General features: G+C 46.8%; 1 protein-coding gene across 1 annotated transcript in view; it reads left to right on the forward strand.

Annotated features, from left to right (window-relative positions):
* The first annotated feature begins 1,284 nt into the window (after window positions 1-1,284).
* The window catches only part of SHC4 (SHC adaptor protein 4), a 30,794-nt gene continuing 8,426 nt past the window's right edge, over window positions 1,285-23,652 (forward strand). The window contains exons 1-7 of the mRNA XM_035335862.1: window positions 1,285-2,669; window positions 8,878-8,948; window positions 16,732-16,795; window positions 17,673-17,792; window positions 19,431-19,484; window positions 22,406-22,457; window positions 22,981-23,107. Of these exons, the coding sequence (XP_035191753.1) occupies window positions 2,091-2,669; window positions 8,878-8,948; window positions 16,732-16,795; window positions 17,673-17,792; window positions 19,431-19,484; window positions 22,406-22,457; window positions 22,981-23,107 (1,067 nt within the window). The 5' untranslated portion in view covers window positions 1,285-2,090. The remainder of the gene's footprint in view (window positions 2,670-8,877; window positions 8,949-16,731; window positions 16,796-17,672; window positions 17,793-19,430; window positions 19,485-22,405; window positions 22,458-22,980; window positions 23,108-23,652) is intronic.

The raw sequence follows: 23,652 nt of genomic DNA on the forward strand, positions 1-23,652 counted from the left end.
GTATCTTAAACAGAAATCTTGTTTTTAGCCTCAAGAAAAAGCTTTTTAATTTACAAAGGCACAGCATTTTTCTTTCTTTTTCCTCCACCTCCCTGCCACTACTAATATTCCTTGGACAATGCTGGTCTTTGCTGGCTTCTGTTCTCGAGCTTGTGTTTCTGTATTGCTGCTGATACCAGAGCTTTCCACGGCCGGGACTCGCTGTAAAACACCCACGCTGTGTTCTTCACCTCCCACACCACCACCGCACTGGTGGGCTGCCAAGTGCTACATTGCACCTCCATGGGGAGCCACCAGCCAGAGGCATGCCTTGGGACACAAATCTCAGGCTCCTCATAACGGGCAGGCTGCAGCATTGGGGGATCTTTTTCTTGACAGTGTCCCCTTCTGCCACGCTGGTTTAGGGCCAGTCCTTTCAGCGCTTTCAGCTTCCAGGTTCCCAAGTCTCCATTAGCGGGGTTGGAGGTGTTTGTGCACCTCTGCTGGGGCACGTAGGGACCTCACACCTCAGTAAGGTGCTCCAGTTACATCCCAGAAAGGTTGGTTTAAGGTGCTCCAGTCTCCCCAAGCAGCAGGAGCGAGGGCTGAGATGAGGACCAGCACTGGCTAAGGCCATCCCATGGCCCATGGATGCATCCCTGCCAGAGCCAAGGTGCGGGGCAGCATTCCAGTCCCCAAGCCCCTTTCCTGGTGCCATCATCTATAGCGGGGGGCTGCTGGAAGGCAGGAAGCCCCTCACTGGTTAGAAGGACGGGGAGGCCAGTGTCGCAGGAAGCAGAGGCCTGGGCGGGCTGGCTGCAGTCTTTCGGGCTTACCTGAGAAACCTGCACCCCTGCTGGCAGCAGCCGAGCCCCAGGCCCCGTTCACCTGCACGGGCACCGCGGCCTCGCTCAGCCCCTCTGCGTGCATCCGGGCCGTGGGAATTGCAAGGCTGAGGCTTAAGGCTGCGGGCGGGGGGGGGGGAGGGGCGCAGGTGCGGGGCCTCCCGGCGCCTGCACGGCAACGGCGGGGCCGAACCAAGCCCAAAGGACCCAAAGCCGCCGCTCCACCGGGGTCGTACCCGACCCCTGCAGCGCCCCCCGCGGGACTCCGCCCGCTCTCCCCCTCCCCAAAACCCGCGCGCGCCAAGGGCGCGTGAGTCGGCGGCGGGCGGCGATTGGCTGCCGGCAGCACGCCGGGGGCCGCCGGGCCGCGGCCGCCCGCCGAGCGCCATTCACGGCTCTGCCCGCCTGCACGCGCCGAGGCTCATTCATTAAAAAAAAAAAAAAAAAAAAAAAAAAAAAAAAAAAAAAACTTCATTCATAAAAGCCGCGGCTGCCCCGCGCTGCGGAGCTGCTGCCTCGGGCGGGCCGGGCCGGGCCAGCAGGGGACAGGACAGCACGGGACAGGACAGCGATGGTCCCAGCGCCGGTCCCTGCGCTCCGGATTCCAGCGCTGAAGGACTTTGGAGCAAGAATTAGCGAGGACGATACTGAGAAGCGCTGCCGCTGCTCTCACCAGTGCCTCCTTTGAAATACACCCGGCTTGGTGCTTGCCTGCCGGGCAGGAGCAATGCAGCACACGGATGCTTGCTTTCCTTTTTTTTTTTTTTTTTTTTTTTTTTCTCACTGGGGCAGCCGAAGTTGAAGATGCCAAGAACTGGGTACCTTGTGGGGTTCTTGCTGGTCTGAAAATGTGTTTGAGCTTGTAGCCTGTAGCCTTGCTCTGCTTTGTGTGGAATATGCTTGGGCTTTTGCTGCAGCCAGGACTCCGTGATCAATGATGCTACAACTGTGAGTCTCCAGAGCTGGCTGTGATTTAGTGTTCGGCTTGAGGCAGGAACAAAGGTTGGGGTAGCAGCACTTTGGCTTAAGCTGCTGTACCACCGACGTGCTTTCCTGTATACTGCTTTTATTCCTGCTTACAGAATACCAGATGTCCATGCAGTTTTAAGCCTCATGCATTGAGGAAAATAAGCCACTCAAGAGGGAGTCAGCAAAAATATCCAATAGGTTTCTGTTTTTAAAGTCGGTTGATTTGCCTAATTTCCATATCATTTATCTACAAGAGCAATTTATGCAAAAGTGTCCAGTTACAGAACTGTCAAGGCTATGAGAGAACGCAGCCAGCAAAGCCTCAGTGGACATATCCTGTATGTAGGGTTGTTCAGACATCCAGGAATGCTGCACAGGGCTAAGTACAGCCGATTCAGGAATGATTCGATAACATCTCTAGATGAAGGTCCACAAAATACATCTTTAAACATCAAAGGTTCTTCCTCCTCTTCCCATTCTTCAACGCCTAACTTGCTGGCGGAAGATGGCCCTCTGGGGCCACAGGACACCTGCACCACCCTGTGCACGCTGATCCCCCGCATGGCGAATATTAAACTCGCCAACCCCTCCAGCCTGCCCATGCTGAAAAGCTTCTGCCTGGGAATGAAAGAGGTGCCAAGGATTAAGCTCACGGAGTGTGTTACCATCCCCAGCAGCCCCACCTCACCCGAGATCAGCTGCCTCTCGGCATCATACCCGCAGCCTGACCTGGACAAGCTGCACCCAAACCCGAAGCCTGCTGGGGACTGCGCTGGGCAGGGAGCGGAGGAGGCTGCTCCTGCAGGCAGGCAAGATGGGGCCCTCGTGCGCAGTAGTGAGAACACGGGTGAGCCAGGTGCGACGTACAGCGTGCGGGTGAGTACTTGGCACGGGGTTGCCATTCTCTGGGGCAAATGGGGCAGGAGGCTGCACTGTGACCTCTGTGTTCCCACATCTGCAGCCCCGAGCCACTGCCCCATCCCTTGTATCTCCCATTTCCTGATGGATGTAGGGCTGTGTTGTTGACCTGATGGAGTTAAAAGGAGCAGCCACCCCCAGAGCTAACACGGCATCCCTTTCCAAAAGAGTATCCTCAGACTCTTTGAGGAACACAGCCAAGCTGCAGCTCAGACTGGGGTTGCTCTGACATAAAATGCATGTTGGAGTGGAAAGAACTGTAGTGAGGGCTTCCCAGCCCTCCCAGCAGCTCCAAGGCACCAGGTGGGTACTGGCTGGCAGCTCTGAAACGTTTGTCAGGGCAGGATCTAGGAGCTGTGCTGCTCCCTGCAGCACCTTCCCAGGGTGCAGGGTGCCCTCCTTTGGTGCTGTAGGGCTGCGTCTGGTTCTCCGGGTATGGAAAACCCTGCCTGTTCCTTCATGAGACACCCTGGAATAGACTTCCTGGGTATTTCTCACACCGTGTGCTGGCACTGGTACGGCACTGGTGTGGGGAGGAGGAGGTAACGTGCAGGTCTCTGTGGTGGCCCAGACCCCAGAGCAGAGGTAGCGAGGTGTTACCTGCCAGCAACCGCGCGAACAAAAAAGGCAGAAGAAGAAGCAAAACCAGAGCCCAGCTTGACAGGAAGGTTGAGAGATGTGGGGAAGGGGTCTTCCCCTCCTGCTGCTCCCCAGGTTGCACTTCCAGTACGTTTTTCTGCTGGTCTTTCTGGGGTCACAATGTTTCATGGGGAAATCTCTCTGAAGGGGGTTTGCTGGTGGGGACCTCCCAGGACAGCAGGGAAATGTTTTCCTGCAGCTCTGCTGCACCTTGCTGCTGCTGCTGCTGGGGGGGTGGCGCTGGGCTGCACGAGCCAGCCCAGAAGAGCTGCAGGAGCGCTGCTAACGTGCATCAAAATACATTGTGGCAAAACACTGTTTTTTTCGACCAGCCCCTTTAATGGGAAGCAGGTAGGTAAGGAAGCAGCTTGGGGGCTTCAGGGCCTTAGCATCACAGCAAGGGATGCTAAACTCCTTTCTCCGAGCTTCCTTTCCCCAGAGATCTCTGGCTTAAGAAGCTTGAGTGGAGTCTGAAGAGGATTTGACGCTTACATGGAGAGCGTTTGTAGGTATCTTGGAAAAACAATGATGTGGTGAAGTAATAAAAAGATCAAAAGCTGTCACCTACAGACTAGAGCCAGGCAGAAATCATCTTTCTGGGGCTGGTTTTGAGGGGTGGCGATGACTGGATTTGTTGTATTCCCCAAGAGGTGGCTGCAGCTGTGCGGGGCAGGCAGAGATGGCCACTGGTGCCTTGGCCCCTTGTGTCTTGGCCACATGTCACCTGGGCTCTGGCAAGGATGTCGAGACCCCTGACTGTACCTGCTACCCTGAACCGCTTGTGTGAATAATAAAGAGCCCAAATATCGGTATTTTAAGGAGCTTGTGCTCCTCTTGCAGGAAGGAGATCAGCTCTGGTGGCTCATGGCTTCAGGACACAGCCATGAATCATGAGCCGTGGGCTCGGGGTGCTGGGATGGTGATGCTGGGCTAGGCTGGGTGCTCAGGGGTGCAGCACTCACCGGGGCACCCCTTGTCCCGCAGCAATAACCACTTCTGAGACCAATGCTCTTCTCTGGGTAATGGTTCCTTAACAGCAAACAGCACCTTTGTAGCCCATGCTCATTTGCTGGGTCAGGTTCCTTTTGAACCATGTCTGCCACAGCCTGGCCCCAGTGCAGGAAGTGCTTTTTCAGCACAAAACTAAGAAGAAAGGGAAAACGTGTGTATATATATATATTTTTAAAAAGTGTGTGCATACGTTTAAAATGTGTGTGTATATATATATGCGTGCACACACACATATATGCATTCATGAAAATTTCCCTGTTTTTTTCTCAACATTTATTTAAAAATTGAAAACCCTTGAATGGAAGGGTCAAACTCTCCAGCAAATTTTCTGTTTAGCAAAAGCCACTCTTTGATACAAAAGCTGCAGCTTGCTGCCCCTGAAGAAAGAGTGCCGCATGGCCAGGAGGAGTGGAACAGACCTGTCTTGTCTGTCCACACGTGCTGCTAGCAGGAAGAAGATGAGCACAGGACAGGCACTCGAGGAGGTTCTTCAGCACCTGCCAGCCCCAGAAACTTCTGCAGTGCAGGAGCTTAAGCCAACACTGACAAACCAGTTGTGGCTTTTGGTGTACCTAACAGGCTTTTATGGGCTTTTTTGTCCCGTGATATTGTCCAGGCTTTTTCCCGTCTCTTTCTGCTAGAGTTTTCGTGCTCTCTGGCCCAGAAGGTACCAATGCCTTGCTGTGCATGGCTGCTGCCCTGGGCTGCCTTTGCCTCTCTCCGCTGGCTTCAGGAGAGATGGGAGAGCAGAGTTTGCTCCCAGCTTGGGGACGGGTTGCTGCCTGCTGGGGGAAGGCAGCGTGCTTGATGACAGGGAGCGAGGTGCTCGTATGCAGTGATTTGTGTTACTCCCCAGCTGGCAGCCGTCCGGCCCCTCCACAATCTGGGGCACACCAATCGAAGGAAGGGAAACGGAGGAAGAAGCATGGTGGGATTCGTGCCAGCAGCAGGTACCAAAGCGAACCAAGCATGCCACACTCTTACTGTTAGAGGCACGGGTCGTTTCTCCTTGGTGTGAGAGGCAGAGGCCAGTCTCAATTCCAGCACCACACTCCTGCCATGTGCTGCTGGCTGCTGCTTGTTTACGCCCGGTTTCCCTTCCTGCCGGATCCATCACAAGCTCTGTGAGTTGCCCAAAAACAGCAGAACACATCCCCAGCCCTGGAAAGCAGAGAGCCTCTGCCCAGGGGCACCCCCAGGTGCTCCCCACCTGGCAGCCCTCACCCAGCAAGGAAAAAGGGTGGTAGGTGGCTCAGAAACCCTGTCCCATTACTTCAGAAGTGCCTTGATAAAGCAGTGCTGGGAAAAGAAATGTCTGGATGGGAGTGGGATTCCTGCTATGCTCATTTGCACACAATGCTGCTGTTTGAGATGGGTTTCTGCCCTGGCATCTGTACTGTTTTTAGGGAATTTGACTGCAGCCTAACCTACATTTGGGCATAGGCTGTTTAGCAGCAGTGTGTTACCTCGTTGCCTCTGCTAGCAAATCCTATCACCTGGATTCCTTGTTAGATGGCTCTGGGGTCTGTAGGACCTACCTTAGGCAGTACTTAAGAATTAGCGCCTGTTAACTACTAAGTCTAATTGCACGGCTGCAGCCGTGTTGTTTAATCAGGAGCTCCATCAGCTGCTCCTGGTATCGTTGGTGCCAGTGAATCACTGACTGTCATTTAGGCTGGAGCTGGAGCCACTGTGTTATGGAAAGGAATGAAACGAGATGTGGGGCTCTATTAGAGGGTGCCTCAAAAGATTATTCACACTAGCTCTGCCTTGTGCATTCACATCTCCTCCCACACAGACCTCATCCTGCCTGCAGTCACTCTCCATCATCTCTTGCAAAGAGATGTGAAAAGATGTGCATATCCAGGAACCACCCTGCCCCCCCCCCCCCCCCCCGCAGCATGATGAAACAGAAACATCCCCAGATCATCCTCCCCTTCAAACCCTGAGAGATGAGGCTCCCGCAGTGCACATGCCCTCCCCAGCCCCTGCAGGGAGATGGGGAACAGAGCTTGGCACGTGTCGCCATTAGGGGAGCTGTTCCCTTGCCAGCAGGGACCAGTGAGTGTCTCCTCTCTCTCCTGAGAGCCATCGCTCATCCTGGTAAGACCTCTTGATCCCACTGCTGTCAGATCTGTGGGCTTTGGAAGGTAAAATGCCTTCCTTGGACACCACACCTCGTGCACAGGAGCCCAGGCACGAGTTGCCTTTCCCTTCCCTCTCAAACCATGGTTGAACCCTCAATACCGCTGTCCCCGTGTTACAAAAACACCTTGTAGGTAGCTGTGGCCCCCCACGGGGCGGACGGCTCTCATGTGGCTGAGTGCTGCTACAACTGCCTGCCCTGCTCTGTTATGTTAGTTGTGTTGCTGGCCTCCGCAGGGCCTTCTGCAGAGGGGTTAATCTTGTCCTTCTGTGTTTTTTAATTCTTCTTTCTTCCTCAGAGATGTCTTTTGTTTTCTTTAATAGGCTTCCAGTATACCATTGTCTTCTCTAAGCTCTCCCCAGGCTTCTCCCCAGCTCTGTGAACTTGGTTTCCCCCTGCCCAGGGCTCTGCAGTTCTGCTGTACCCCTTCTGCTGGGATGGGGAGGTTCAGCTGTTACTGGCTGCGCTGGTTTAGATAACCAGCGGCAACAAAAATAAATGAGAGATGCAGTGAGGTGCCATGTTAATGCACTCCCCTACTTAGGCTTTTAAGGGGGAAAAAAAAAGGGTCTTTTGTGAATCATTGATAAGTTCAGCTTCACTCAGGGTCACTTATGCAAAAAAACAATATTGATTTTACATCTTTGCTTAGAGTAGCTTCCCATGCATCTGCTCAGGATGCAGTGGGGACTCACTTATCAGCATATGACTCACCTAATCCTCTAAATCTTTCTGTTCTCTAGGAGCACCCAACCAGCTCACAGGATGCTTGACCTTATCCTGTAGGATCAGAGGTCTCTGTCATGCTATAAGCTGAGGCTCTAGACATATTTTCCATGTTTGCTTTGTTCCCGTTAAGCAGGAATATCTTTAACAAGTAAGATAGCTCTCTGAGTCCTTTACAAAGTCATTAAATGTTCATTAGAGAAGCAGTTCTGCAAACCCTTCAGATTCTTATTGATGTCCTTCCAGGGCTCTGACCTAATTTTGGAGTTCTCCCAAGGGTTGCATTGCTATTTGGAAAGAAACCAAAACAGGGATAATACCATTGTTGTGGAATCCCTGCTTGACTGCACACATACATTCTCTTCTTAACACAGACATTTCTGAAAATCTCCAAAGCTGAAACAGATACCTCAATCCCAGCCCCCCCCCCCCCCCCCAAACACCCCAGCAGAAGAATCAATTCATGGGCAGCCTGGTGCAGAGGAGGTAAATACAGGGCCTTTCTCTGGACAGACAGTGCTTCCTCTGTCCATTGAAAACAAGAGGACGGAGTGTGCACATGCCTGCCTGGGATTTCCACTCTCTGATGTATCCCAGAAGCTTTGACTCTCTGCAGGACAGGTCTGCAGGGGTGGGCTGTTGCTGCAGCCCACTGTCAAGATGGGATGCTCCCAAAAGCTCCATTCCCAGGCAAATATTTCATAATGGAGCAGGGGATGCCAACTGGGAAACACAGACCTGTGCCAACCCTGTGGAATGGAGACATCTGAGCACTTTAATAACAGAGATGGCTATCAACAAAAATGCTGAAGGAACTAGTAAGCTGTGTTTTAGGAGAGGTAAACTCAGCTGATAGATTTAGCCTGGTGCACTTCATTGAGATGAAAGTGTTCCACAGATTTGTGCATAATGTCAAAGGAGTCTGTGGGCTCACACATCATCACAGTCTCAATGCTTCTGAAAATTTGTCCTATGTAAATCCCAAATGAGTACAGAAAGAGCCCCCAGCTGTGCCCCATACAAGAGAAGTGTGGGACTCAGCCTCTAATTCAAAGCAGGTTGGTTTACAGTGCAGGCTCTTAAGAGCTGTTGCTATCATCTTGAATTGCTACCCTACCTCCTTCATCTTCTGCAGAGGTTATTTGTCATCAGACCTGCAGCAGCATGGAGCCAGTGGTTTTCCTCATGCCTAGTAATGCCTCTCGCTGCCCAAAGGGATGTTCAGCTCTTCTGCACAGAGGCTGAGTCCTGCAGACACCCAGGCATCCTCTGCTCGTGGGAGAATTTCAGTCCAGCATTCATGTATTCCTCCCAGCTCAGTGACACAGGCTAATCAGTGAGAATAAGCTGAATTAGGAAAAAGGAAGGATTTAATATTGTGTCTCCAGAGTGCTTTACCTCTTTTTTGTGCTATGTTGTTGAAGTTGCTGATATCTTCATTGCTGTTCTGTACACTTTTCAGTAAAACTAGATACATTTAGGAAGTTGCTTTAGAATGGCTGATTTGATTTTCCATTTAGACTCTGATTCTGCATATATTCAGTGGACTGAAATCACATTTCCTTTCTTCTGTGACCCTCCTCTTGCCTGTTTTGCAGATATAAAAACAGTCATCATTTCTCTCTGTCTCTTTGTTTTCCCTAGTACATGGGCTGCATTGAAGTGCTGCAGTCAATGAGGTCCCTGGACTTTGGCACGCGAACCCAAGTCACCAGGTAGGCACTGTCAAACTGAAATTCAGCACAAGAATGAAAAGCCTGAGTGCTCATTTCTGTATAAAGCCACAGGCTCATGCCAAGCTCATAGACTCTTTTGAATAGGAGTTTGCATGCTTTGTTTTTCTTTTTCCCAAGCGATGACTTGAAATATTTGATCATCACAATAGGCTATTTGCATTGGGGATTGAATTGTTTCAGCCACAGACCTCATTTCTCTCCCAGTTCTTGCTTTGGATGCGGAGAGAATGCCCCTGCAGTTGCAGCATGGTACAGACATCCCCAGCAACTTGGGTTCTGGTGGCAACCAGGCCGAGCGTGGGCTCAGCACTGCCCCTTGGCTCACCTGGGGTGCAAGGTGAATTTGTGGGCTACAACCCCGCTGCTGCTGTGGGTGGCCAAGGCAGTGAGCCTGGGTGCTCACAGGCATCTCTTCTGCTGCCTTCTTTCTGCTTCACACCTGATGCAGAGTGGCTGATGAATTTTTGTCATTTGTGACATTGCTTGGCCCTGTTGGCTGCAAGGCCAGGCTCAGCTGGACATGGAGACACAGGGAAAACATGCTGAAATGCAGTTATTTCCAGCAGTACTTTGAGTCTAAGCTTCCAGGCTGCAAATAAGAAAAAGATTAATATTTTGGTCTCAGATACAGTAGTTTAAACATGAAATATTTTGGTGGTCTTTCAAGAAGCTGGCAACTTCTGCTGCAGATTGCATCACTGCCAGTCATTGGGTGTAGACTATCAATGTATGCATGTGTGGGGTTGTTGAAATGTCCTGTCAGGAACAGAACATCCCGGCTTTATTTTTACCTATATAGTCCTTGTGTCTGTAAGTGTGTGCAAGAGTGCTTTTCCAAAGAAACACCTTATTCCCAGCTCAGAGCTGCGTGCTGCTGGGGTGCAGTCATGGTCCTGCAGCATGGCTCCTAGCGCCCCAGCCCCTGTGCCTCCAAATGCCTCTTGGAGTGTTGGCTGCATGTATTTTTGCCCTGCCTTGGATGTGTTCCCTCCTCCCTTCAGCCATTTTTTCTGGCATGGCTCATGCTGAGGATGCCAGAAGTGTGGTTTAGGCTTCCTGTGGCTGCCCAGCTCTTCCTTCCTGCTGGCAGATGATTTACAGATGCTCTTTTGCTTCCTGAAGTGTTCATATCATATGGTCTGGAGACAGGAAAGGAGCATGAAGAGATAAGTGTTAAACTTCTACCTATTGGCTCCCTGAGTTATCAGCTAAAAGGAAGAAACTGAAAAAACTGGAGTCCTTAAATGCCTATATATTGCACTCAATCAGCAGTTGTTGACAATTACAATCAGCACAAGCACACACTCACCCAGTTCCTGCATGTGTATACGAAGAAGTGCCTGAGATACAAATATAGTTCCCTCACCCTAATTGTTTACTGAAAACAAAAATGTAGTAGTTTTTTTGTCCAGAGTAATCAGGCTGGCGTGTTCAGACCCACTCGTATTCATCAACAGCATCAGCCAGAAAGTGAGGTTATCTCCCATTTGTAAGATATGGACTGTGTGTGTTGCTACACTTACAAAACAGAGATTTGGATGGTTTGTCTGGAAAATAAGGAATATTAATTATTGCCTAAAGAGAAGTTGCCAACTTTAATTTGGCCCAAATAGCAAGGTTTTGTTAACCAGGGCTATCTGAAAACTTAACAATGGAAATATTTCTATCACCTAAAAAAAATGCCACTGCTGGCCTTAAGAGGCCCTTTTATGTATGAGAAATTCAAAATTAAACTGTTTGCAAACCGAATGTTGAAGTGCTGAACTCATGCATGTGAACTTTAAAGTCTGATCGATTACAAACTAAGTGACAATAGCATTGATTATCCTATTGTTCTCCCAGGCGAATGACTTTATAGATGGCCTGCTCAATGCAACAACCAAAGACTTATTGGAAATGGTTCCATTTTAATAATCTGTGTTATTTGTACTGGGGGTAAAACCATATTTTTCTCTGATGGGATTTCAGTAAAGAAAGGGCCATGCTCTGTTTTAAAGTGATACAGACAAGGTCTCTGCTTATGTCTCTTCCCTGCCCTGCTGCATGTCTATTTGCATTCTTAGTCTCCTGATCTCTAAAATTAAAGCTATTTTTTACCTACCTCACATGCATGTTGGAAAAATCAACAAACTGATATTTGTCAAAGTGCTGTGAGAAATCAAAGATGAGCGTGAAGGATTTACTTTCCGGTTTATTACTGTACTTGCACTTTCAGAGTCACTTACCAGAGATGGTAAGAACTGGGGCTTCCAAAATATGTTCTGTCTGGGCACATACATGTGATGTTTCTGGGCAGCATGCAGACCTACCACCCATACAACTGACCTGGAGAGGTCCTTCAGACCTGGCAGAGGGCTGGGGGTGGAAGTGGCTTCCCCAGCGCTGTGAATGACTTGTGAGACCGTGGGGGTCTTCAGGCCGAATGACCGCAGCACAGCAAGGGAAGAGCCAGGCACTGGGGTGCTCTTTACCCTTGGCCCTGGCAGTTGTGTGGTGAGGAGCTTGGCAGAGGAGGTTTCACTGCAGCAGTTTTCTCTTCTAGCTTTCTGACAGTCTGCAACCCAAATTAGCAGGCTAATGCAGTACTGAGATGCTGCCCTCACCTGTGGTGCAGGAGAGCTGCAGTCTGGGCTGGTGACTTCTGGCAGACAGGCTGGTCCAAGCACTGGGGTGACAACATCCTGAAGTCCTGCAGCTAAAGCGCACAGAACTCACCCGCCAGTGCTGCAAGACGTAATGACAAGGGTGGGTGGCTCTGAATCATCTCGCTGTGATTTATACCTTGCTGTTGTCCGTTGTGGGAAAATATAATCCAGATTGAGATGACTTTAAGAGAATCCCTGCTCCCTTCCACACAAGTTGAATCAGCTGGTTTTAAATCCAGTCTGTAGTAAACTCAGGGTCATTTGCATTCAGCTGAAGCCTTGCTAGGGTGGGCTAGACCCACATGTAGCACTGCTGAGTGCTGTGCAGGGAGACACCATGTCAAACCCAGCCACGAGTTGTGTGCCTGGTTCCCAGGGCTACGATATGGGGCTGATGCTGTCGATTTTCCAGGTCAGCCCTGCCCAGGCAGTTTGTTGACATCTTCATTGTGCCACATGTCTTTGTTTTACAGGGGGTGGGAGACTCATCATAGCACTCTCTTGCTCTTATTATGTACCTTCCGTTTCTCAAAAATGCATGATCCCAAGTTACATGGAGATGACAAGAGCAATGCCAACAAATAAGAGTAGCAGGCTTCTCTGCTCAAGAGGCTTTTTATTTTTAAGGGTGGTCACTGTGAGCACACTGTGCTTGCTGCTGACAGCACGAGGCACTGGGGCTGGAGCCCCTGTGCTGTGGAGGTGGCAGCTCTGCCTGTCCCACGCCTGTGCTGGACCCTGACCTGCCCTCCCCTTGTCCAGCCCCTTGGCTTTTTTCCTTTTACACATCTTCCAGTTCTGTTAAATCAAGCTTGATATCTGGACATTTATGGGAAAGGGGATTCTGTATCCCAGGTCAGGGCACTGACTTGCAAACTTGGAAGTGGTCAGGCAGTGAGGCTGGGGCAAGGGGTGTCTGAAACAGGCTGGTGGGGCAGCCGGTCGAAGAAGGCTGACTTTGTTTGGGAGATTAATTTCAACTTTGTTGAGACACACAATCCCTTTCTGTTAGATAGTGTAGGCAGAGCCCTTGATGCTTACAAGCAAATCTTCAGCAGCATGCTTACTTGCTTACATCAGCCCCTCGCTCTTCTTTTACTCTCATTTGGGGAAATAATCAACAAAGCAGCTCTCTGTCAGCGCTGTGCCTCCCCTCCCGCACGCACGCTCGAAGGAGCATTTGTGGTAGGGCTAACTCCAGAGGTGCAGCCCCAGAGAAGAAGTCTGGATTTGACTGTACAGCTGAACTGATTTAAAGGTTACGGCTGCCAAAAATGGGGGTGACAAGGGCTGCAGAGCCCTTGGGCCTGGACGAGCAACCACAAGTCCCCTCTGTCCCTGGCTTCAGCAGCACCCACTGGCTGTAAGGGGTTGTGGTTCTGGCCCAGCTCAGCTCCAGAGCTGTGGAGCTGACTATGGATGCTTGCTCAGGAGCTGACCCAAATCTTTCCCTTTCATTATGGAAAGCAAAAACTTTCCGTGCAAATTACCAGTGGCTGGTTTATTGCTTCTGCATGGGCACCACAAGACTGACAGAGAGTGATGCCACTTCACATGGCAAGAGATGCCTGAGGTGTCAAGGAGCAAGGTTTTCTTTGCCTCAGCCTAGAAGAACAATTTAAATTCCTCACAGCTCTCCTGATTTCGATCTGTGGCTCCCAGGGTCAAGAGGAATTGCTGCAGAGTATGCCAGTGGAGTTATCTCATTCAGTGTGATTTAAAAGAAAAACAAACAAAGCAAAAGTGCTTTGCTTTGGGATGAGTGACAAGGAGGAGAGAAAGGAAAAGCAGCAACGTGACTGGAATAACAAGGCCACATCTGCTGCTGCTGTCTCCAATTTAGCAAGTGTAAAATGGACAAGCAAATGCCTGAACCAATAAAGCTGCACATTCATCTGAGAACAAGATTAACTACAAGGCCTACACAGGTGTATACCGTCTGGCAGATCTAAAAGCAAAGACTTGCCCAAGCAAGTGACTGAAAACGAACATCTGTACGAAGGAATTAATAGCAGGTTTCCAGGAAGAAGGCATAGATACAGAAAATCTGATTTCAGTTTATCATAGTTATTTCCAGAGTTTCTTTTCTTCCTAGTGTGCAGTTTTCAGGTCGGGTTTGCCTGCCCCATGGGAGTGACCGAAATGTAGAGGTGTTCAGTTATATCAGCAAGGTGTTATCAAATGGCTGCTTCTCACACCTTTAAAATAATATTTGAGGTTTGTTAGATCATCTGGAAAACCATCCAGAGACACACAGCAAGGAATAGCTGTGAGAAGATGACTTCCCCTACTAAAGAGAGGAAATAGAAACTATTAAGTAGAAATGATTTGCGTATGTTTTTGTTCCTGTTTGCTGGACAATTGCTTCAGAGCAGGGTGAAGTGGGCAGTGACAAGATGTGCTTGTAGCAGAACGGGATCCGCTGTGGACAGCTTTGCCTGCAACTCTTTATTCCGCACAGGCTGCTTGATGCGTGCAGGAACTCATTTGTCACCAAAATAGAAGAACCTGTTTTTCCAATTTGTTCAGTATCTGGTTTTCTTTCTAGGTAGAGCTAGACTTGAAGGCTCCAGGTAGCCTTAATGTCTTGGCTCTGATTTTAATTTCCTTTAATATTGAATGAGAAGATGAGCTCTCATTTTCCAAACGGATCATTGGAATCTGCAAGATCATCCTGCAGGATGCCGTTCCTGTTTTGTTTAGCTTTGGCTTTTCTATGGGTAACACCGAAATAAAAAAGGAGCAAAATGAGAGGGATGCCAGGATTTCACTTCAAAAGCATATTTTTGGTTGTGTAGGGGAAAATGCTTTGCTTTAAAAGGGTAAAAAAAGTCTGTGTTTGTAAACTGAATCTGAAACATCTTGTGTAGCCCACTACAATGCTCATCTTCCCTGATGGTTTCACTCAGAAGATATTCACTACATTTTTGCTACTTTGCCCTTGGCGAGGTCTCCAGGTTCTCAGGACTTTGTCTGACAGGAAGACTCCATTTAATATCAGCAATCTCCAGTGCTTTATGCTCACATAATTCAGCAACATCTGTGGGGCGCCGTGCTGGGGCCAGCAGAGATGCCAGGGGTCAGCTGCGCTGTGCTGGGTGCTTGCGGCCCACCCCTGCTCCTCAGGCCCAGGACAGGCCCCAGGCTGACTGTGCTGCTTGGGATGTACCTGGCCGGGAGCCTCATGTCCCGGCTCTGTCTCTGGCAATTTTTAGCCTTTCTGAAAGGAAACTTTCTCTGGAAATAAAGCCCAGCAGCGCATTCCACCCACGCACCCACCAGTATCTGAAAATAGACAGACTTTCTTAACTAGCTAGTTTCCTAATTAGCTCGTTGGGTAATAACACAGTAAAATAAGCAAAAAAATAAACAAACTAATTCATTTCCCCTCGAGCATGAAATGAAATCCAAACCCTTGAAAGCCTAAGTCTGAACTCAGGCCAAGGTGCCCCATACAGGAGGTACAGCATGAAGCGCTGGCTGTGGGACGGGGCTGTGGGATGCCCCCCACACCCCCGGCACAGGTCCCGGGTGGCCAAAAGGGTCACAGGCTGCGGGCCAGTCCCTGCAAGGTGGCTTTGTGCAGTTAGCAGCGTCTGGCTCCCTGGGAGCCGAGGCTGACACATGGAAAATTTGCGCCAGTAACACCTGCGATTGCTGGATTATCAAGATAAGGCTATTGGGTTGGATCCTGGAATTCGTGGCATGCTGCGGCAGACCTGGCCTTTCCTTGTCTCCAGGATGTCCAGGAAAGTTAAGGAAATCTGCTAAGCACATCCCAACCCAGTCAGTCACCGTTTTTCCATTGGCTTCAGTGTCAGTCAGGGAAAAGTCTATGGCTGCCAATAAAAGATTTTTTTCCCAGCTGCCATGCTAACCTCCATCCGGACTGTTGAGTGCTCTATATGTGGAAACCAGTCGCCTGATTTATCGTATATCAGAACTTGCTTTCATGAAGCGTGGGAAATGCAGCACAACACTTGGTTATATTAAGTGAGTAATTTAGCTGTCTCTGATACAGACCACTGGTACTTTATGCCTTATGCTTCTGCTTTCCTAAGTAAGAAGCACCACAGAAGATGACTATGTGTCTGGGAAAGGACATCTGATTTGGGAAATACCTGCTAGAGATGGAAAGATATGAAACTGAGACCTCAGATTTGGAAAAGAATTTGCGAAGCTGATTACAGCACCAAACTTCCTCCCCGAACCATGACTTTCCAAAACACTATGATAAAACCCCTTGCCTAGGAGAAGTGGCCTTGAAATCCAGCTTCAGCTGAGCAAACCATGCACCTGCACCTTAAAAAGGGAAAGATTTATGCAGTATTCCCCAAGAAAAGCCTTCTGCATGGAGGGATACAGAACTGCAACACTCAAAGATCTTTTTTTTTTGGTGTGCATGTATATGTCTAACCAGTGGTTTGGCCAAGAATGTCACAATTTGGCAAAGAGATGTGTTATCAGCAGCCCAGGTACCAAATCCTGGAATAACTGTCACGCCAAGCAAGGGCAGTGCCGAGACATGTTCATGCATAACTCCTAGACAGGGTAGGCTGGGAAGCAAGAATGTTCCTGTGAGAGAAAAGTGTGGGGAATTGGCTGAAGTGCAGGTGAAGTATTTCTTTTTTTTTTTCAAGAGAAATCCCAAACACCAGGAAGCCCATAAGAGCACCCAGCTTGGCTCACTCAGCACACCCCTGGTGCTCAAATTAAGGCAGGTAGGAGCCCTCCCTGCCAGTAAGAGCCCTGCCAACCTTACTGAGAAAAAGGACTTGAAGGCATGAGGTCCTTGGAGTTTCATTGTGGTTAACTGATTTTATTTTTTTTAAACAAAGAATTTTCATTAGGTGATGCTGGTACATTTTGTGAAGAAAGTGAATCAACCCCAAAGCAGGCTGTTGAATTACTGTATTTCATTACTGTTCTTTTTTTTTTTTTTTTTTTTTTTTAAACACTGGGAGGGATAAAGAAGGAAAGCAACCATGAAAGACTTTCTGGAAGATTTAAGTGTTTCTAAATGGAATTATAACAATAAATCACAAGGGTGCTGGCCCTGTTACATCTGATGCATGTTAAATGATCCAACAGTCTGTGCTGTATTTTTCTATTTGTAGGGAAGCAATAAGTCGATTGTGTGAAGCCATATCAGGTACAGATGGAGCGATAAAGAAGCGGAAGGTAAATACGGTTTTAGCAGAATGATTACTTTTCTGTATCTGCTTCTGATAAGGCTGATACATGATTTCCCAACAGGATTCAGCCCATGGTGGAGTACATGTTAGTTCATCTGAGCTTGGTATAACACAAAAGTGTTTGTAGCAGGATGCTTAGCCTGCTTGTTCTGGGTGCTGAGGTTGTGCTGGACCTCTTCTCACCAGGGTTAGTGTTCTGCCCGGAGCTCCTGCTCCTACCAGCCTTTGCAGTGCTCAGTGCTTAGCAAATCCTAGGTTCTGGCAGGTAAAATGTAGGAGGTCTTTTGGATAGTGAAAGGGAGCTCATTCACTGGAGGATTACCAGATTTTTATTTATATTGAAAAAAATAAGCACAATGAGAAAGGCAGTGTTTAATGGGCCTGTCATTTATTTAATAGCTGATATGCAGAGGGGGTCAATGCAAGTGGCTGCTGTGGGGCAGTGTTCATGGGAGGTTATTGGTTTCCTTCTGTAACGGTGGAGCTCAGGGTGAACCAACATGCTCCTGAAAAATGAATGCATGAGAGAATTTCTTGATTTATTCTGAAACACTTCATCCTCAGGAAACAAAGCGGAGTTTGGTGGGAAAATTACACATTCTGCACTCCTGAGCCAGCTATAACATTTAGCTCCCTGGGTTTTTGTTTCTTTAAAACTTTTCCCCATTATTGACATAGTAAACATGTACACAAGTCATACTCAAAGCTGGTATTTGTTAGAAAGTCTACTTGTGTTTGATCATGACGTTATCCCTGTTCCCTTTAAATTCACAACAAACTGCTGTAAAATCTTCTTGACTCTGATATACTTCTGCCCCTGACAAACCCAGCTGACAGTCTCTTTCTTTTGTTTGTGTTCAAAGCCTCCAGTTAAGTTTCTGTCTTCTGTACTTGGCAAAAGTAACCTTCAGTTTTCTGGCATGAATATAAAGCTGACTATTTCAACAAACAGCCTCACGTTGATTAATGCTGACACGCAGCAGGTAGGATACATGTAAATCAGTGTCCTCTCTGTGCTACCATATTCTCATCTTTTTGTGATGTCTGTAAGAAAGGCTGGGTGCTTGAGTGGAAAGCAGCACCCTCTAGTCTTCCCATGTATGCCTGATAAAGCTGAACTGTGTGATTCCTCTGAATTTAAAAATAAGAGTATTTTGAGGGAATTAAAGATGTGACACATGCTCTTTTTGTTTGTGATAGTGTCTTTTGTGTCCAGGGATCTTGGACACAAAGCACTTGGCAAACTGTTTCTTTCTCTGTGTCACTGTCTGTACTGTGCCTAATAAACAAGGCACTAGTCCTGACTGGAGTTTCTGACAAATCCTAGGGGAAAGAAAAAATTGAGATAAATAATGAGTCAGAGCTTTGCAGTTGTTCAAAGCTATTTTACAGCTGGGTAATATATGTGCATAATTAGTTACGGTATACAGATTCCCTGGGCTCCATTGAGGCATGTTCCTGAGAGCCTGTGTCTGCCCTGGGACGTGCACCCTTTGTGGTAGATGCAGGTGGGTGCTTTGTGTTGCCCACCTAATTCCTCCTTCAGCTGCTGGCTTCAACTCCCAACATGATCTCACCCAGGGCCAGCAGTGGGTTTAATTCCAAGTTGGAGCAGGGGAGCATCAGGGAGGTAGTTTTGATTCACTGACTAAGGACCTGTTGCACTGCCCCAAGGCCAGGTTGAGCATCAGGCAGCTCTTGGGGCTCTCCTGCAGCACTGAGCTCTCCTGTGCTAGGAGGAGCAAGGGTCTATGGCCTGAGGCTTCCCCTCCTTTCAGCTACAGCAGCAAAGGGCTTCCCTATGCCAGACAAAGCTCTGGGGGTTGGCAACTAAAGTATGGCCCTCTAAGCTGTTCCTGTTTGATACAGTACTAAGCCGGACAGACAGATCTCTTTGCAAATGCACTCGTGTGCACTGTTACCACAGATGCGGATGTTCGGGGGACTGTCTTGAAGCTCTTTCTAGATCTTTTCTTGCTATGCCTTTGCAAATTGGAAATCCTGTTTATTCCATTCCTGCGCTGCTGCCACATTTCATTGTGTTCCCCCTTGTGTAATCTTGTGCACTTGATTTTATAATAAATTGCAGTTTGTCTCCAGAGATGAGGTAGCATTTGAAATGAAGAAAAGTTGATGCATGATCTGGCCACCAACATTTCTACCAGATAACAGTTTGGTGCTAGTGCTGAGAGAGAACATGATCAGAGTATCAGTGTTTGTATTGTTACTGTCAGTTACTGTTTGTAAAAATGCAACTGTTATATACTTCACATATTTAAACAAAATTTTTGGTCATTTTAAACTGAATTAATTTCTCAAGAATTTATAAAAGCATCCAGTGTTTCCAGTTTTCTCCTGTCAGAGACTCATGTAGCTTTATATAGACCAGGTTAGAAGCTGTTGGCTGAATTCATTCTGAAAACCCTTTCAGGAAGTTTGATCAGACGTTTCCAAGTGTGAACAGGTTGTCTCTAAAAATACTCCTATTTTTAGTTTTTTCATTCACAAATGATGTGTCCATGTATTAATAGATTGGGTTATAATGAACTTAATTGCTTGCTCTGCTGTTTTTCAAATGTGTGGCACATGAGCATGTTTAACTACTTTGTCATGCTTTTCAGATTATTGCCAACCATCACATGCAGTCCATCTCATTTGCTTCTGGAGGTGACCCAGTAAGTATTAATTTATAAGATATACTTCTGCAGGTATAATGAAATTATTATGAGAACAGACATACCTGCAAATACTTTATTTCATCCTGTCCTATCCACAAGCACTAACAGTATGCCACACTTCTGCATCATGACCAGGATAACAATAAAACAGTGGGCCTGAGATGGGAAAGGACACTTGGAATAGAGATTCAGTGGTTGTTTGATAGCTAGGTAGAGTTACTCTAATAGAGTTACTAGAGTACAGCCTCACTTCACTCAAAAGTCCCCAGACTTGGGGACCTAAATGTAAGAACACAAACATAGGAATGATATCAGTTCTATGTAATCCCATGCTGAGTCACAAAAGCAGTCAGCACCAGTGCCTGTAAATTTTAAACAAATTTCAAGTCAGACAAAGCTCCTACAAGACAAACATGGCATTATTTTGCTTGCAGATGTATGATCTTCTCCTAGTGTTATAGTTATGAACTCATTGATGTCATCATACAAGAAGTTTTCTATCCTCTTCCAAATCCGTTATTGGGAATGATTGTGAGGAATTTGTCATCCATAAACATGACCTATTCCCTCCTCCAATGTCAGCAAGTTCCTAGCCCTGCCAGTGTTCTGAATTTCACACTCCATGTGCTGTGAAAACAGTGTTTTTTTTTTAATCAGTTTTGAATTTTCAGCCCTTCAGTTTTGTTAAATGTCTCCTTGGTCTTGTGTTATGAAACAGGGAAAATAGAAGGCTCTGGGTCATGTTCTTGATAATGTGGGGGCTGACGCCAGGTCTAGCTTTGACTGGAAAATAGCAAATCTGCCCCTCTGGATTTGGGACCAAGCAAGGGAAAATAGCTGGGAACCAGCCCTGTGTGATTGATGGATCTTCTCTGGAGGGCCATTGTGGTGATGTAAGGAGCCCTCTGAGAGGTTTTGCCCAAAGTTGCCTGAAAACAGGAGCTTTCTAGAGCTGGGGTGGTAAGTGAGGAGGGAGCATGTGTGCAGTCACTTAATTTGTCTTGCCTCTGAAGTATGTACTATGTCCTAGATGCTGGCTGTTTAAATAGTTTGTCTTTATATACCATCTCCACTTTGGAAAATTCAGGGATACGTTTTCAGACTTATGCTTAGTGACTTATGCGCAGTGGGCTGGGTGGGTAATTCTACAGGGCTTGTTTACCTTCTTTTAGTGGTGGTGTTTTTATTACTATTATTATCATTATCCTGCACTGGTCCTACATAGTGATCCCATCAGATCTCACAGGATACACAAGGGCTGGGTCAGTGCTTGTGGTAGGACCTCCAAGGAATGTGCTAGCACAACAATGTGCTGCAGGGATTGCTCTTGCTGGTGCAGCTGGGAAAATGTGTAAAACAGAGGTCTTGGTATGGGTGGGAACTATGAATCTAGTTGCACTTCACACAGGACAATTCTGGTGTCTTGCTGAGCTTTTTTCAGAAATTCCCCTTACATATAAAATGTGCTATGGTTTCCATAGGACATGTCTCTCCACCCGTCTCCACGTTCACAGCCTGAACACAGTTCAGTGTTGCTCTTCACTGTTAAGGAATGACAGTATTCTGCTCTAGAGGGGGCTTTATTTTAAAGCAAATCAATCCATGCAAGTACTTAAACATTGTAAAGATATAAAAATAGCAGGTACTGCTGTAGTTGCTTTAGTTTTCCAGTTGCTCTCAAGATCTAATTTATTTTGAAAGTGTATGCTAAAATATTTATGAGCCTTAAGAAAAACCTGAGAGGAAAAGGAAGGAAATTGAGTTCAATAAATGCATGAGAAATATTTAGCTTTCTTTGCTTTAATGATATTAAGTTTGGAGATATTTTTTTTCTTGTAATGATCTAGGACAAGATCTGCTGACCCTGAGATCTGCCTCCTGTGTCATTGATTGTGAATTATTAAATGATTGTTCTTGTGCATATTACAAACGGGGGCCTTTGTTTCCTGCAAGCTGATAGCATCTTCCCTCAAGAGAGCCATGCCTTTAAGCTGCGAATTGTGCTTTCCCCATTCCACCTTAAAGATCCAAAATAACAAAATGCATTTTTAATTATTAAAATAATGTTATTCATTACCTCACCATTTTTACTATAACACTAAATTATCAAGTGACTCTTTGCTTTTGCAATATGACCAGAAATTTTAATTTTTCCATGCCAGTTCCCTTTTCAGTTTCACAGGAAAAAGTGATTATTATTTCAGTGCTGGCTGGAAAAAGAAATCTAAAACAGACAACTGATTATACTGAGGTTGTCTGATCTCGGCGGCAGTCTTGAGGTCCAGAGTAATTTAACCTGATGTTAGCCAGACTAAAATCAGGCAGCAGTGATTGAGATCAGATCCTTATTGTGTTCTGCAATTTTTTAAAGATCAACTTTTTCTCTAAGATGCCTTTGAAAGTCAATCTTCAGGCTACAAATTGGGAAGATTCTAACTTGCCCTTTGCAGTATTTTTGCATTTTTTAATATTCCACAGATATTCATAAGGAGTGTCCCAGCTAAAAGATGTGACTGGAAGTCATGCAGCTCTGATGCTTTCCACGGGAGAGGCTTTGAGCTTTGTGGGAGCAGCAGAAGGGAGCAGTATTATCTGCTGATAAGGCACCAGCTGAGTTTCTTCTGTTGCAGAGTTTGGAACTGAAAACACAATTTATTGGAAACCTGAAGAATGCAAAATGGTCTACTGCATTTATTACAAGAAAAACATTCCTGCACAATGACTGTGTCAATATCCACCAATGTATCACTAATCCTTAGCCCCCTTTGTGAGAACCTCTAGTTTTTCCTGAATGAAGTATTTTTTGAAAGCTGAAAATCTCTCTGTGTATACTCAGTTGCTTTGTTATGGTGGTAGCTGAACAATCTTTGCTGTCCATGATGATAGTATTAAAATATTTGTGTTCTTCTTTCCTAAAGGATACAACAGACTATGTTGCATACGTAGCAAAAGATCCCATTAATCAGAGAGGTATGGAAACAATTTCCAGATTGTTATGCATGTTTTTACAATTGCTTTATCTGTACCAAGGAATTGCTTGAGTTTTAAAATCAGAACTACTGAACAGTCTATACAATTTCCATCTTCCATGTATGAATGTGAGTGATGGTATGCAGACTGTGGCTTTAGATGTCATTCTTTGTGCAATTAAGTGAGGATCCATGGGTCAGAATACACCTATGCCAGGTGCTGGACCTGTGCTGGGGCATGATTCTTCCCCAGGCAGCCAAAGATCAGGGCTCTGCCTTGCTTGGGGAGGAAGATGCAGGAGCACTCCATGAAGAAATCATAAATGGAGAATTTCTTTTGTTGAGGTATAAGTTGGTATTATGATTAAAATACCCCCAGTGCAACTTCCTTAGCACATAATGTCCTAAAGTTATCCAGATGCATAATTTCATGCTCAGCTTTTTTGCTGTAAGCTTTACAGCTTGGCTCTATTTTCTGGTATAAAGTGTGTTTTACCTAATTAAAGCAAGGTGTCTCTTTGCAGCATGCCACATACTGGAATGTCCCAATGGGATGGCGCAGGAAGTAATAAACGCCATAGGGCAGGCTTTTGAGCTCCGGTTTAAGCAGTACCTGAAGAATCCCTCCAGCTTGGTTACTTCTAATGAAAGGTCAGCATATTCTCAGTCATTTCACTAGCAGTTTTCTTCGCTTACTACTTTTCAAGAAAACAGTATACTCCATATATAAGATGCTTTGGATATGTATTCTGGACGTATGCTAATTGTAATATATGCTGCATGTACAGAGTATAATAGATGAAAATTATCTTATTCCAGTAAATGCCACTGATTCCAGTGACATTTGTACAGGTGCGTAACAAGACAATTCAGCTGTATTGTTTCTTAGCTGGAACAGCCTTATTTCAAATGATGCAAGTAAATTGAGCAAATGTTCAAATTATTCTGCCCTAGCAAGGGCAGAGTAAATGAAGTGGAGAAGTTCTGCTCTATAAATATGATGCACACACACTGAGCTCAGTCCCGAGCCATGCCAAGTTTAAGCTCACTGCAGCTGTGGAAAGTATTTGGTGGGGTAAAAAAGCAGTTGTAGTTCACCTTTATGCTGTTCTGCTTGTGTCCTGGCAGGGGCCTGCAGTTCCACCTGGTGTGACTTGAATCAGCATCATGTACTGAAATAAGCCCAGCCACTACTT

This window comes from Oxyura jamaicensis, chromosome 10 (assembly GCF_011077185.1).
Source record: "Oxyura jamaicensis isolate SHBP4307 breed ruddy duck chromosome 10, BPBGC_Ojam_1.0, whole genome shotgun sequence".
Lineage (NCBI taxonomy): Eukaryota > Metazoa > Chordata > Aves > Anseriformes > Anatidae > Oxyura > Oxyura jamaicensis.